Genomic DNA, 16,593 nt, shown 5'->3' on the forward strand with positions numbered 1-16,593 from the left:
GTCTGATTTCCTCGCACAATTCTAACTTCTCTCAGACCAAATTTCTGATAATGAAAATGATTCTCTTGCTTGTTTCCTGTGAAAGCACTGTTCTCATTCATAACAATTCCAAATGACCGAATTGGTCCGTTGTTAAAAACATTTTCTTGGATAAACTGATTTTGACCTCGAGGAATTATATAAGTCTTTGGGACTTGTTCGAAATAATTATATCGTGCTGGTTCAACTGCTAGGGTTGACTTTATTTTTCTGAAATAACTTTCTTCTACAGCAACTTGTCTCGTGAAAATTGATGCTTCAATAATTCTGGCTTGAACGTTATCCAAATCAGAGATCAAGTAAAATGATGGACGTGAGCGAATAAGTTTAATTCTGATGTTATCGTTTGGTAAAAGTAACTTATCACATGTGAAAATATCCGCATGAAGACGTCCATAACAATTTATTTCCTCTTGGGTTCCTGTTTTTTTCCGCTCTTTAAAAGCTTCATCAACGTCATTTGGTTGCTCCTCGTATATATAACCCTGTCACAATGGTATGGAGTCTTTTGTACCCTGCATTGCAGAAAACTCATTTGAAAGGAAAGACTTCTGAGCATATAAACCGCTAGAACTGTACACCTGTTCGTTGTTGAAATAGACTTCTAGGTTAGAGAATAAAGAATGCATTATGTTGTTAACCATAAAAGTTTGTTTCACATTTGACCATAAAACTGGTTCCAAAACTGGCACTTTTTCAAATAAATTGAGGCACGTGTTAGAAGCTGACATGATCAATCTTGTAAATTGCGAAAAACATCAGAGCGACTGTTCCCTTTGCGTGAATGTTTGCGAATGGTTTTTTTGCGCGAATTTTTGCGTTTTTTAGATTTTGTAGCGGACCTTCGTTTACGTTTCCCTCCACCTATTTGTTTACGAAGTGTAGATGAAGCCAACTTTTTCAGAGCTTTTCTAACAGAACTTTTACCCGACACAACATTTTCGATCTCTGGTACCGTTGATTCAATTAGATCTCGTCCAATTCGCTTAGCTGCTGGAAAAAAATATTTTTTCAGAATAGGAAAAGCGGTACGGGCAACTGTTCCAGCAAATGCTCCAAATCCTCTTCCTCGTTGACGAGGTACTCCGCTGAATTGTGGTAATGAGTTGTAGACAACCATTTCATCTACTCACTCTCAAGAAAATGGAGCTTCTCGTTTGCGGAAAATTAGTCTCAGCCTTGTTACTCCCACAGAGACGAATGGTATAAGTTCTCCAGTTTGTGATCTCAGTTCAATCCTCATTGAGTGAATTGAATTTTTTAAGAGTCTTCGATACTGTAAATTATCAAACCGTGCATTGTTCAGTGTTTTAGTGATAGAAATTCTATCATGAGAGAGCCTTTGTTCGAACGGAAAACTCCTTAATATTGGGGCTTTTGTGTCACCATTCACGGAGTACTCGACAATGTCAGTGTAAACCATGATTGAATGAATTCTCAGGATATCCGTAGGAAAAATACTTGTGCTAACAGTATTATCCAGGATGTGATAGGCAGGAAAACCTAATATACAGTTGAGATCAGGGTTTCCAAAAACTAACAACGAGTCTTTGTGAGGAAGTGTAAAGTCAATTTTTCGTGTGATTTGGTTTACACTCCAGTTCAGGTTGAAATTTTTCTTATTTCCCTTCCAATTCTTCTTCAGGTTTTCATTCACAGCGATAAGTATTTGATCGGTGGACTGATAAAGTCCCGGTTCAATTGTACATGATATAAACTGATTAAGTTCATTTTGTGTAACGTAATGATTTGTCTTCTGGTACTTCTCGTTCTTGTGAATGTACCAGAAGTTTCCTTTTGTTACGTTATTTATAAGAGATGGGTATGATATCTCAAGCAAGGCAACTTCCCAATCTCCTTCAAGATTTAATTGTTCTGGTAAACAGTTGGTGAATGCAGATAATGTGTTCTGAGGATAAATTTCAGCCGAAGCAGTAGAAACCAACTCGACGATAAAACTACTCATTTTTAAATGACTTTCTGCATCTCCTGTTCGTAGTATTTTCCTTTCATTTGTTTGCCTGTTCCCAAATTTTCTAACAAATAGGTCGGAACTGGTTGAATTGTAGCTAACTTTTGCACACGTAATACTTCTGTAAATTGTGCTTTATATCCCTTCCTAAAAGAAAAATTATCGAAGGCAAGTCTTACTTTGTCTCCAATTGTAAACTTCGGTTTTCTCTTCTTCGGAAGTGACCGATTGCTATACAAAACTTGAAGAAAATTTTCATTTTTAACCAATTCTGGAGGTAAACCCGTGCTTCTGTTTGTACGTGAGTTCTTCGTTTTTACAAATTGTTGAAGAACTGGTAGATACTTTTCTCTTTTCTTCTCCATATAACGATACAAAATGTTTTTTAACGTTCTGATGTAGCGTTCTGCCAAAAGTGCTTTCTTCTCGCTGTGTCTACTGTACACAGTAATGCCCGCATCTTCACAAAAGTTCTTGAAGTCTGCTAAGAATTCTTTTCCGTTATCTATCCAGAGTTTCTTTGGGAACACAAGACTACTATTTTCGGAACAAAGTTTTATAAAACAGGCTTTGGCACTCACTGCACTTTTAGTTCTCATTGGACCAACTCGAACATATCGTGAAAAGAGGTCTACGATGACCATGAGATATTTTATACCAGAGTTGGAACTAGCTAATTTGTCAACTTGAGCCAAATCCATACACCAAATTTCATTTATATAACGTGAGTGAACTCGAAGTCTTCGGTGTCGACGTTTAGCTTCTTTATGCTTAGTGTAAGAGTCTTGGGACTGTAGGAATAATTCAACTTTCGCCTTTGAAAGTCCGCTTTTTTTCTTTAGATTTTCAATAGATCCATACGCAGCTGAACCTTTTCTGTAAATTTTTAACAGTTTGATTCGGTCAGAAAGAGAAAGAGATCCATTTTTCTTTCTTCTGCTGGACATTTTTATTGGAGATAAGAGAAGTCGGTAAATTAATCTCACTTAAAATGTTCTCGTGTAAAGCTGTTATATCTTTTCTTTGCGATCGAATTGCAATCAAGAAGGCTATAACACCAATTTCTGTATCTACGTTGTTTACAACGATTGTACGACTATTAGAAATTTTACTGTTTGGAGAATTCAGAAGTATTTCGAGAATCTGTTTTTTAAAGTAGTCTTTTCCGATTTGTGAAGCGAAGAAAGTATGAAGTTTATCTGCTTTTTCAATAGATTGAGAATGGTTTAGTACCTCTCCAGGTTTCTCCTGTTCCTTATTTTGAATTTTGTTGTTATGTTTGAAACCACTAAACAAACCATCCGTCGGAAAACTATGGTTCATTTCAAGAGATTGCTCTGTCTTCTCCAGGTAGTTTTCCCAATTAAATTGAGGTACTAAAACGAACTTGCGAATCTTTTTATCCATAAAAGCGGAATTAGTCTTCAAATTTTTTAATCAGCTGATTTGCTATTAGTTCGATAAGCTGTATGCCTCTGTGAGAAGCCAAGAGAAATCTTCTCTCCCGGAGCAGTGTTTTCTTAGACAAAAGTCTTTTGAGAATGTTAGCGTAATTTACAAGATCCCGTTTTCGTATACTTTGAAAATGACCTTGAACTAAGTTGGCACAACACTCACAAATGAATCTAATCAGTTCCTTGGAACAATTTTGGAGGATAATTTTCAGGAGGTTTGGGTCGAGTTTGATGAAAAGCTTCAGAGTAGAGTAGTTTTGTTTGTTGATCATCGATTTCAGTTATTCGAGCGCTACTATTCGGTAAGAAAAAAGTTGCTGGAAATGATGTACTATCTGTACAAAATCGTAAACCGTCTGGTGTTCTGGGATTCAAATCAATCATCAGGTGTCCATATGACGTTCGAGTAGATGCATTATACCAGTCAACTAGTTGTTTTCCCAAACCTAACTGCTTTGCCAAAACTCCAATTTGTTGCACGTCACGAGGTGATTTGAAAAGAACTATATGAGTGTTCTGCAACTCGGCATCTCTACCTATGGGACTTTTGTGAAATAGGTTATGTTTGACGTAAATACAGTTGATCTTTTTGTGCCTTCCAGCAGTAGCAATTTTTTCGAATTCCTTCGTTTTTGTGATTTCATCACAAGAATCATCAAATATTATGAGATAATTTGTTCCATCATTTGGTAAGGAGTTTATTATTTCAAAATCCAAACAGGGAACAAACTCAAGGTTTGGTATTTTACGAATCATCTGATCATAGAGTGGTTGATGATGCTGATAGAAATAGAGAATTTTATCAAAAGGAGGACAGAAGGTTCCATTCATGAATATCTGGTAAATCAAATAACTTTTTCCAGATCCACTGGGACCTACGAGACTCATAAAAACTCTTTCTTTGGTAGAAATAACTTTATTCATCCTGGAGCCCGCGCGACCGGACGTAGTTAAAAAACGATCGTGTTAACTTAATGTCGGCGGGCGGTAACGACCAGATCTAAATAACTACAAATGTGAATTAGGGACCAGGTTGCGGAATAACGTAACCAATGCACCACGTCAACACTGAATACCACATTGTTCTCTCATCACAACTATCTGCTAGAATAAGTCTTGTAATGCTAGTAGTGACAAGTGCAGTGACAAGTAAGCAATTGAAGACAAAGTACAAAAACGATCGTTGAAAATTTTGTCCTTTTATTGTCCAAGGTTATCGTTCTTGTGCACCAGATTCAAAGACAATGTTTTGTACTCCGTCACAGTCAGGAACATCAGTCATTACTTTTTTTTGTGACCAACTCAATGAAAAAAAAAATATTATTGAAGAATGAATTAATCTGATACAGTTACATCAATTGAAGTACATTCTTACACTATCACATTATTAATTCAGTTTACAAATCGAGTTCCCTTTCTCAAATTGATGCTGTAACCAGAGTCCATAAAGATGTGCCCTGCGTTGTGCAAAGTGATCGACAATGTCTGCATGCTCTCTTGGATATGATGAGCATTCACCAATGAAATTGGATTGCTTAGAGATTTCAGTAGCAATATCTGTTGCCTCAGGACAATTAATTGAGTTCAAGTCGTAAAAATGTCTGATGAAAATTGTTTCGAGCAGTGTACAGTTGTCAATTCCTTTTGTGAAGAACTCCATCTGAGATTTGTGAAAGACGTATTCAGATCTTTTTGTTTTGGACGCATCTAAGATATTATTCATAAACATAACCCATGCTGCATTTGAAAAGTTTTGAACTTCGTAACTTCTATATTCGCAAATCAAATCCAGGACATGAGGTAAAAATTTGTACGGTACTGTACCAGAGTTCCATTCAAGATTATGTCGCTTTTCAGTCAAGTACTTGCATCGTTTTCTGTCCCAAGATTTTATGGTTGAAAATGGGTACGGTTGTTTGAATGCAAGACCAATACATATCCCATTTCGATATAACCCAATTTCTTTAACAACTCCATTTGTAAATTTCTCTATTTCCACAACAACAGCTTGACTCGATGTAAAATTTGAGAATGATCGCTATATATCAATTTTTTTATATATCCTCCTGAGTATTGTGCTTATGTATGCACAGTAAATTATACAGCTCACGTGACCAAGTAGACATGAATTAAGACATTTAAATCTGTTGGAGAAATATATATATCCAGGTCCTTTGGAGTAGTTTGTTCTCATAAAACCAGCTGCATCGTGCAAAACGGCGTGCAGTTTGAGAATCTTAAAGTTACCGAAAATGTATTCCAATTTTGAGTTTCCGATACCAATGATCTCTCCAAAAGGAGCTCTTTCATTAACTACTTCGAGGTCAACACTTGGGTCATGTGAATAACAAACTGCTAAGAAGTAGTTCTTTCGTTCCGTGTTATCTGCAAAAATATCTTGTTGTTTAATTTTCTTTTGAATCACAATTATTTTTTCCAGGTTCATTGCGAGATCTCAACAGCTTGAAGGGATAATTTAACCTCTGATGATGCTATTTTAAAGTTTTCACAAACTGTGTAAGCTGATTGTACTCATTGATTCCAAGTGTTAAAAAATATTTGAACTCAAAATGATTGTTTCGGTGTAGAAAGAGTGAAAGTTTTATTTGGTTTGCCGTAGAGTCTGATTCAATTTTGAGTAATCTTCGACCGTTGGATATGGAAAATTCTTCAGTTGGTAGTAAAGTTACTGGCAACAACTTTCCTTCGATTAATGTTAACTGTAACTTTTTGTGCTTTCTCTGTGTCCCAAAAAATTTTAAGTGGAACAACTCGAGTTGATTAACGTGACGTAAATTTAACAAAATTTTTCTGTTCTCTCCAATATCAATCATACTACTTTAAAGCAAAGTTACTTACAACATGAAAAAAAAGGAAACAAGACAATGAGAAATATCTTTTACTGAGTTTGTTGCAAGTGTAGTGCGCTAGTCCTAACTTTTTCACGTACAAGTTCTGCCATCACTAGTTCCATTTTCTCGTGCAATTGTTCCAGCTCCTCCCATTTGATGCTAAGAACTCCTTTTCTTCTATATTCATCTATTGGGGCAGCTCTCGTATACAGGCGAATGCTGAGGTAGGTTTTTGTCAAGCTCTCTCTATCGTAATAAATACAACCCACGCTTATTTTTCTTCTCGGTGTCTGGCAAATCTCCCAATAATTATCCACCAAAGCTCGGTCTTCTGTTGGAGTCACCGTCAGTGACCTATGTTCTTCTTCTTGTATAAAATTTGGGTTGTGATTGAAGAATCCATCCCTCGCCTGGCGTGAAACATTTATCAGATGCGCAAGAAACTGACGGGTTTCGTTTAAGGATAGTAGTAAAATCTGATGTAAAACTAATTGATCACCTTGATGGCGGTAAATTTTGAAATGTATCCAATCAGATGGATTTCTCATGTCTTCGGTATGTTAAGGAACAGGAATACGGAATACACGTGATGGACAAGCAATAAAGTCCCAGAGAAGTTGGCAGTGAGACGCATCCTTCAGAAATCCCACTTCACGATACCTCTTTAGGACTGATAGTCCCAACTGTTCCGATTTGTTCTTTTTCTCCTCGAGTGTGGTAAGGGAAGGACTGTTTTTTGTTTTCTTGCAAGATTTTGAAGTCATTTTTTGATAAATTAGGTAACTTTTAAATGAGAACAGTTCAGTACAAAAGAAAAATCTAAAATGAATCAATTGAAAAATTTCTTAATCAGATCACGTGAAGCCTAAGTGAGTAATATTTGTTCTAGTCTTAGTAGTACGAATAGTAAATCCAACATTTCGGTTAGTCATTCTATCACGCGACTGTTATTCACGTGACTAAATGAAATGATTCAACTTGTCACGTGAAACTTGTACGTGATAAATAGGAGTGTACATATTGTTCAGTCTAAATAAATTTTCCATTTTTCAACTTTCATCACAATTCATAGTACTGAATCTGTTAAACAGAATCTAAAAATAAGATTGTTTGACTTCACTGAAAAAAAGATAAGATTTATGGCTTGTGGTGATGAATCCTGTTTCCCAGAATTTTACTTGAAACATCTAACAAATTCTGTTCTCATTTGCCTGACAACTGAAGTGAGTCTTAACAACTTTACAAATTTCGAAAATTTAATAATTTCGAAGAAAACTGAACTATCAAATCTTCCGATTGATTGTAAATATCAAATTCTTCTCATCAATAGTAACTTGGTTTCTCTTTTATCAATCTGTTTATAAGGTCTCAATTACTATTATCAACGTATAGATTGTTTACTTAATACAGTTTTAATTTACTTCAGAGATTCAACCCACAGTCGGGGTCCGATCAGCTCTCATTTACTTTCCGCGGCACAGTTTCATCAACAGCTTCCTTTCCAAATTTTGAAAAGACCCAGCATTGCACGTAAACGGTTGCTGAGAAAACGATTCAAATTTGTTAAACAAGCTCGGGATACAGAGAAAGTGGTTGAAAAAGTAAACTTATTCAATTCACATATTTTGATATCCATTTTATCATCGTCTATTGGACAAGATTTCCACGATTTGGTTATTGCGCTTAGTGAAGGTTCCCTTCTGTTCTCATCTCCGTCAATTCAACTGCAGATCTCTAAAAATGACCCAAGAGAGTTGTCCTAAATGTGGAATCAAACTTCTGCAAAAGAACTTGATTCGTCATATACTTAAACAACACCAACATGCTTGCTCCAGTTGCCATGAATCTTTCCCAAGTCAAAAGAAACTCTTGCAGCATCAGATTCGAAAACACTCGAGATCCGTTCTCCGAAAATTCAAATGTAAGAACTGTTCGGAAGAATTCAGAACATTCTATTTTCTTAGAAAACACAAAAGAGAAGCACATTTAGACATACAGAAGACTCGAGTTAAACAAAAGGACGTTGATCTGACAGAGTTTCAACATGATGTCAAATTATTAGAAGAAATTGAAACAGTCAAACATTTCCTGAATGACGAAAAATTCGAATCTTCAAACAAAACCGTATACAATTTTCGTATGAACAATTTTAGTAATTCATTTCTCAAGGAGAAGATGCTAGCAATCTACGATGAATTAATTGTACTGTAAAGGTGAATTTAGCCTTCGGCTTCATCCTGCAGAATATTCAAAACGATGATAACTTTCAGTATTACAATCCGGCCGAGAACAACACCGTTTTTGAGACAACAAAAGTATTGTCAGATAGAGATGACTTGAATTCCATTTTGAATCGCTTAGAACAGAAAAATTTGTTTGAGGACCTCATCAAAGAGCGGCCAGATACAAAATGGAAAATGCATAGTCTAAAAAACGTTACTTTCTTTCTCTACCACCTTACCAACGTTCCTCTTGGATGTTACGAAACTCAAATTCCTACTTCTGTTGAGAAATAAACTTGTTAAATGTTTCGTGATGGATTCAAAAACTCATAAACCTTTTGACGACAATCTTTGTATGTTTCGAGCGGTAGCTTATCACCTTCATGGGGTAGTCGATTTTAAAGAAAAGTCTGTTGAATTGTTCAAGAAGTTTATTGGTGTGACAAAGCAGTCAGAAAAAAACTTCGCCGGTGTCGATACAAATCAGATACATTACTTGGAAAAAATTATCGAATAACCTTCAGTTGTATTCTGTCTTTTACGACGAAAACGAGTTACTTGGTGAGCTAACGAGACGAAGTGAATCAAAATTTTCTAAGACAATTAACCTGATCCAGTACAACAATCACATTTGCTGGACATCAGACATAAAAAAGCTTCTTAAGAAATTTCGCTGTATCAATTGTAACCAATTCTTCAATAGAGAGTTTAACCTCGAACGTCACATGGAAACTTGTAGCGATCTCATCAAACACAATTACCCTAATGGTCATTATCTGTTAAAGTTGAATGTCCTTGAAAAGTTGGAGAATGTTGATGTCAAGATTAATGATACGATTCGCTTATTCACAAATTTAGCAGTGTTTGATTTTGAGTCTATTACAGTTCACGATGAAACACTGAGCAACTCTTATTCAGTTACTTGGGTCGGAAAGCACGTACCAATCAGTGTTTCCATAGCTTCGAATCTTCTTTCTGCACCAGTTTTCTTGTGTAACGAAAATCCGATGCAGCTTATTAGGGAACTCTTGGATGAACTTCTGAAGTTGTCAGAACAATCAGCAACAATGATGCAAACAAAATTCAACAATGTTTTAATCCAGTTAGATGAAAAAATACATGAAATTCAGACCAATTTTCCCGGAATTGAGGCAGTAGAAGGTTCGCAAAGAGAGACAGGGCTCTTCAGTGCTGAAGCGGAACTTGATATCGAAGATGAAGACAGCAGTTACGAAATGAAAGTTCAGAAATCGAAATTGAGAAAACTACTTAATTTGAAGGATGAAGTTAACAGATATTGTAATGAGTTACCGGTCTTTGGAATCAACAGTTCGCGGTACGATCTGAATTTAATCAAAGATTATCTGCTGAAAATCCTCTTGCTTGAGAGAAACTGCTCACCATCTGTGATTCGGAAGAGTAACCAATTCATAGGAATAAATTTTTTGGGACTGCAATTCCTAGATATCCTTAACTTCCTCGGTGGTTCTGTCAGTTTGGACAATTTCCTGAAAGCCTACGGTATGGAGGAACAAAAAGGTTATTTTCCATATGAATGGTTCAATAGTACAGAAAAGCTGAATAACCCTTTCCTCCCACCCATTGAAAGCTTCTTTAGTAAATTAAAGAACTGTAATGTACTAGAGAAGGACTTCAATGACTACCAGCACTTGCTATCTCTGGGATTTAAGGAAGGAGCTGCTCAAAAGAAACTTAAACTGAGAGAACGACGCAACACTAAAGAAGAAAACTACAACTCAATCCAATGTTCATGGCAGGAAGCTGGTATGCGGAACTTCAAGGACTATCTACAGTGGTATAATAACAAAGACGTTGTGCCCACACTAAAAGCATTACAAAAAATGGTTAAGTTTTATCATGACAGGAACGTTGATATGCTTAAATCAGGACTAACTTTACCAAATTTAGCTAACAAAATTTTACATTCATCAACTTCGACAAAGTTCTTCCCTTCCATAAAGTCTGATGCTCATTATGATACCTATTTACGTAGTTGGCTTACAGGAGGACCTTCGATCATTTTTACTAGATATGCCAAAGTAGGTGCTACGTTCATTGGAAACACAGAAAATTGTTGTAAAGCTATTGTGGGGATCGATGCCAGCCAGTTGTATACCTTTTCTATGACAAAAGATATGCCCAGTGGTCCATACACAAAATGGGAGTTTTGCAGTCGATTCTAACAAGTTTCATCCCAAACAAAACAGTCGGAGGTTCTTTGAGTTGATGGTTACCTCTTTCTTCCGTGAATCACTGCCAGACTGTTCAATTCAGACGCAATTTACTCACGGGAAACAAAAACAATTCGGACCCTTCTTCGTGGATGGATTTTGTGCGCATTGTAGCACTGTATTTGAGGCTATGGGGTGCTATTATCATTTCCATTCTTGTCAAGAAGAATCTTTGTTACAACATGAACGTCAAGATGCCATAAAACGTGGCGAAAGAGCAGAGCATAGACGTCAGTATTTAGAGAAATTGAATCTTAAGGTCGTTGAAGTATGGGAGTGTCAATGGAAGGAGTGGACGAAGACAAATAAGTATGGAGTAAAAAACTTTCGAACTGTCCATTTTCCTTACATACCCCCTCTTAGTTGTGAAAAACTACTACAAAACATTTTGAATGGTGAGTTGTTTGGTGTTGTTGACTGTCAGCTTGAAGTTCCAGTACATCTGCGAGCGAAGTTCGAAAAATTTCCACCTATCTTCAAGAATTGCGATGTCAGTATAAACGATATCGGTGATCACATGATGACGTTCGCACAAGAACACAAACTTCTTCAGAAACCACGTAAAATGTTAATTTCCAGTATGATTCTCGAACGTGGACCAATCATAACACCCCTTTTAATTTTCTACTTATCCCAGGGTCTCATTTTGAAACGAATTAATTTCTTCATTCAGTACAACCCAGAGAAATGTTTTAGTCCATTTGTACACTCAGTTGTAGAGGCACGTCGTCAAGGAGACCTGAACACACAATCATCTGTTGTTGCCGAGACAATGAAATTGATCGGAAACAGTTCTTACGGTTACCAGATCATGGATAGATCTCGTCACACAAAAACAAAATATACAATTGGACCTGACATATCTAAACTAGTAAACAACAAATTTTTCAAAAGTTTCAATGAAATAGACAAAGACATATGAGGTTGATCTTAAAAACAGTACTGTCGAACACAAGGAACCACTAGTTGTTGGGTTCTTCATCTTACAGTATGCAAAACTTACCATGCTCGAAATCGTCTACAACTTCTTTGATCGGTTCTGTGACTCCGACAAGTACGAATTCATTGAAATGGACACAGACAGTCTTTATATTGCAATGAGTGAAAAAATATCAAAGATATTATCAAACCAACTATGAAAGAAATGTGGAACCAGCTCCGGGCTCGTGATTGTAGTGACGACTTTCAAGCAGACAACATAGCTAACTTTTTTCCGCGTGAAAGTTGTGCTTCTCATAACAGACACGATCAGAGAACTCCTGGATTGTTTAAAGAAGAGTTCCGCTGCATAGAGATGGTGGCATTGTGCTCTAAGACCTACTGTTGTTTTGATGAAGAGGTACAGAACGTTAAACTGAGTTGCAAAGGCTTGCAAATGTAGTCTCATTAACGATTATCCACTTCAGAAGTACAAATCAGTTTTATTTGACAAAGAAAATATTGTTACCATCAATCGTGGTTTCCGAACTGTAGACAGCCAAAAAGTGTGTCCATATGAAATGAGAAAAAGGGGATTGTCCTACTTCTATCCTAAAAGGATTGTTCAACCCGACGGAATACACACAAAACCCTTGAACTTGTAAAACTCATTCAGTTTTTCAAATATATATTATATATGTATGTGTGTAGTGATTCACAGGAACTTAATTTTTCAATTTAAAAGTTTTAGAAATGGTAATAACCAATAGCACTGTCGGGTTTCCTAAAGGGGTGAAATTTTTCTCTATATATCTCTATATATATAGTTTGACAAATACATTTAAGTTCCTGATGAGTTTCGCAATTAAAACAGTGTTCAATATCCTCATTTTTTTACCTTGTGGAACTTTATTTTAGTTGTGATCATTATTTTTTTATTTTATTGTGATCATTTATTTTCTGATTTGTTCATACCCAGTTGACGTTGAACCATCATGTCGATTTTCATTTAATTAAGTCTTATTAGCTCAAGCGTCTTTTAATCAAGTTCACTCTCATAAAACTGACAAAGCATTACGGCGGTACTTTATTGTTCTCACTAATATATCAATTTTTGAAATTATTGATACAATACAGAGTTAAATTATTAATTTTTAAACTATTTTCTATTCGAATGTTGTTCAAACTTTTCACTTCAGAATTTTTTTTATCTATAAACTCACACCAATACAATTTTATTTTGTCAACTCAGTATTCGTTTAAGGACTTTTCAAAGAAGGAACCACCTAATATTTTTTATTTGTTTAAAATATTGAGGAGGATTCTACTCTGGTAGCCCTTAAAAGGGCTGAGTTGTATAGTTAGGAAAAATCTAAATCTCGTTTCTTTTTTCCAGAACTTTGTACCAATAGAGGAAGTTTTTTTCCCTGCCAAACCAATCCAAGCAATATGGGCACCTGGCCTTCATTTCAAAATTGCACTCGGCACATTTTTTTCCGACAATTTTCAGACTCACATTCAATGAGTCCACATTTCCTACAATCTGATACTAGGTAACAGCATAGAATACATTGCTTCATAACTCTCCCATGTTTTTTATTTTGACGGCAGTTTTTAGTGTACTTCCTGGTACGGATCTGAGAAAGATTTTCTTTTACCATTTTCAACAACTTTACTAAGTAGGGTAAATGAGACAACTGATTTTCCATCTATGAACGTATCTTTGAATCAATTTATCATTATAACAATGTAGTGGCGGAAAACATTTACTACGTCCATTCTCTTCCCCAATTAACAACTCTATTCAATACTTAAAGGAATCTTTTGTTTGTATACAGACAGATCGTCTCTTCAATCTGTCAACAATTATCAATTTAATCACGTCAAGTTATAACCCCTTAAAAGCAAATAGGTTAATGACCGGCTCCCAAAAATGCGCGAGATCTACTCACACTATACTACTAAAGCAACAGGAGAAAAAGGAAAATTCGTTTTACAATTCTGTTCTTTTTTCAGACTGTTGGTCGGCAGTTTGCCAGTAATTAACGTGAACACAATATATGAAAAACGTGAAGAATTCACTAATAATATTTTGCTTTCAAAAAAATCTGAACTAAGAAAAATTATCTGGAAAAGTAGAAAATCAAATTTTTCTTGTAAATTTTGGCGGAATTTTACCCAATACATTCTAACCTTCCCAGTAAATTTTAGTTACATAAAAAGAGAGTAACTTATTGGAATTTCATTCTCCAAAAGATACTCAAAAACATAACAACGGAAAGGAAACAACTTGAGGAAATAACCAAAAAAAGTTTTGTTTCAACCTCCTCGCCTTCATGCAAAATTGAATTGTTATCTAAGGGCTCAAAAGGAGGATAAAAACTCATTTGATTTCACATTGGGAATTTGTAACAAGAAAAAGAGAAAAAAACCCAGATGAAAAAAAAACAAGAAAAAAGTTGTTGAATATTGCAAAGTTTTTCTCAGCTCATGTTTGGTTTACTTTAACGAATTACTTGCTCTAATTGACTCAAAATTGACGAAATCCTTAAATATCATTTTTTGTTTTATTTAATTTAAATTGGAAAAAAACAGAAATTTTTGAATATAGGATATACATGCATTAAAATTAACTTGAAAGAAACTCCGCGCTAAAAAAGACAAAAATAGCTCTAATTTCTAAGCAAAAATTTTTCAACTGGATCTTCATACGAACTGAATAGTGAAGTTTTATTGGTCCGGGCAAAAAAAGTTGATCCGGAAAAAATGCTTCATTTTTAATTGCGCAAAACTGATAGTTGAAAGATCTTTTCCTCTGAGATCGAAGAAATCTTAGAGAAAATTTAGAGGTATGTTGGAACATTCTGTGCTACACAGTTTCGCACGAACCATCGTGTGTTTTATTAAACATGTATATGATGGATAAATTCTTTCTGTTTCGTGAACAACAGTGACAACATTATGTCAAATATTTTCACATAATTGTTGTACACGATCAAAAAATGATCCATCAACAGTGAACAAGTGGCAAAAACGAATGAATTTCGCTACTCGTACCCAATGACAACGTAACCATTGTCCATTTGAGCATTTATTTCTTCGCAAAACTCTTCAATTAGCCTGAAACTTTTTGGACTAATTCGTTTAGTAATTATTTGAGACTCGATGCGAAGACTTGATTGTTCTTGTGAGCCGTCTTTGCCAGCTAACAACAAAAAATTAAGAAACCTACCCCCACATGATGTATTATGTTTAGTTCAAAGTGGATTCGACGGTTTTATTAGCCAAAGATTTAGTACACCTAACTCAGTGTATTACAACATGGGTCATACTCCAAAGCGAATGGGGGGGGGGTGCTTTGCAGTGGGTAAATCTGCTATCACTGCTCTCTCCGACTAGTATTTTGTCATCGGCCAAATCCATTTTTCCCTGTTTCGGTTAATAATCAATAAGAAGAAGCCTACCTAAACTGTGGACTTCCATACGCTGTGACTTTTGCTGACCCCCAGGCTTCAGAGGTCAACATCAAGGGTGCCAATCCAGCGAACGCTTCGTAATTATTAGACCCAACAAAAACGTAATCGATATTCTTCAACATCTTAGATCCTTCTAAAATCGACAACTGCGTTCCTTCGCCAGAGTTGAACAAGAACAATTTAGACGCACATGTTAAAGCAACGGAGGGCACGGTTCCGGGACATCCATTATTCAAAATATGTAGCTTGATTTCGCCTATAGAATTGACACCAGAATTCTGATTAACTTTCGACACTTTGTCTCGCTTGGCTTGGACGTCTTTCTTTTTCTCACTACTGTAATCTTTACGCTTTTTCTCGTATTCTTTTTTCATCTTATCATAGTTCATGTCATTTCGAAAAACATCGGATCCATTACTGGTCGTAAATGATCTTTTATGGTCCACCATTTTGCCAATTGGATTCAAGAGTAATGGTGGTGTGGGAAACGTCATTGATGTTATTTCGTTGCCACTAATAACGACAGGTCTGCCTATTTTGAGAGGTAGAATGTTGCATTTGAAAGGTACCGATTTGATCATAGTCATTTCATCTTCGATCGTTGCGTCCTAAATGACACCAGGAAATATCACGCCATGAGAGATAACAGTGAGGAAAACTAAAGGCCGACATCTCTATCTTTGCGGCCTAAGTTTTCAATGTCAAAAAATTGTTCCATGCAAAGGTCAACGATGCAAAACATGTCAATTATTTTAAAACTATTATGATTTCGGCATAAAGATAAGTAAATGATTCGTCATTCGGAATTTGTTTTGGGCTTAACAATTAATAGTCACGGCCGCAAAAAGCACAACCAAAACCAAAAAATGTAACAATCAAACTTCACGTACCTATCGAACCAGCAATACATAGTTAGAATTGTTAGATATAACTAATTAGCAGGAAGTAACTTAATTCGTATGAATATTTTCCAGGAGTTAACAATTGCTATGCAATAATGCACGCAAAAGTGGGTGTCAAAGTCGGCATATAGTTCCTTCTTTCACTTCACTATCTCGTGATAGTTATGCAAAACAGAACTAACTTTGTCCAGAAGAAACTTTTGCTGCAAGAATGCATGTTGATTAACAGATGTAGATTTGAACCAATCCCTGTACGTTGAACTAGATCCGAAATCAAAGTCTGAATTTGCAGCATGGATCAAGAACGATGGTCTATGGTAGTCCACTAATGATAGAAGAGAAGACAGATTGTCGACGCTTGCAGGGCTGAAACAGAACTGCAACATTTCCCTCACGTGATCAGTAACAATCAAGAAAAACATACCCGTCAGATTGCCGGAAAATAGCCGCCGTTAATTCCCATAACTCTATTGGGATTGAAAAAAAGAAAATATCAACAAAAATTG

General features: G+C 35.8%; 1 protein-coding gene across 1 annotated transcript in view; it reads right to left on the reverse strand.

Moving 5' to 3' along the window:
• Nucleotides 1-16,593, reverse strand: part of LOC142337510 (ribonuclease Z, mitochondrial-like) — a 38,256-nt gene that overhangs the window by 14,815 nt on the left and 6,848 nt on the right. The window contains exons 3-4 of the mRNA XM_075386790.1: nt 16,270-16,453; nt 15,174-15,793 (exon numbers count right to left, since the gene is read on the reverse strand). Coding sequence (XP_075242905.1) covers nt 15,174-15,793; nt 16,270-16,453 — 804 coding nt within the window. The remainder of the gene's footprint in view (nt 1-15,173; nt 15,794-16,269; nt 16,454-16,593) is intronic.

This window comes from Convolutriloba macropyga, chromosome 4 (genome assembly GCF_964194025.1).
Source record: "Convolutriloba macropyga chromosome 4, txConMacr16.3, whole genome shotgun sequence".
NCBI classification, from domain to species: Eukaryota; Metazoa; Xenacoelomorpha; order Acoela; family Convolutidae; genus Convolutriloba; species Convolutriloba macropyga.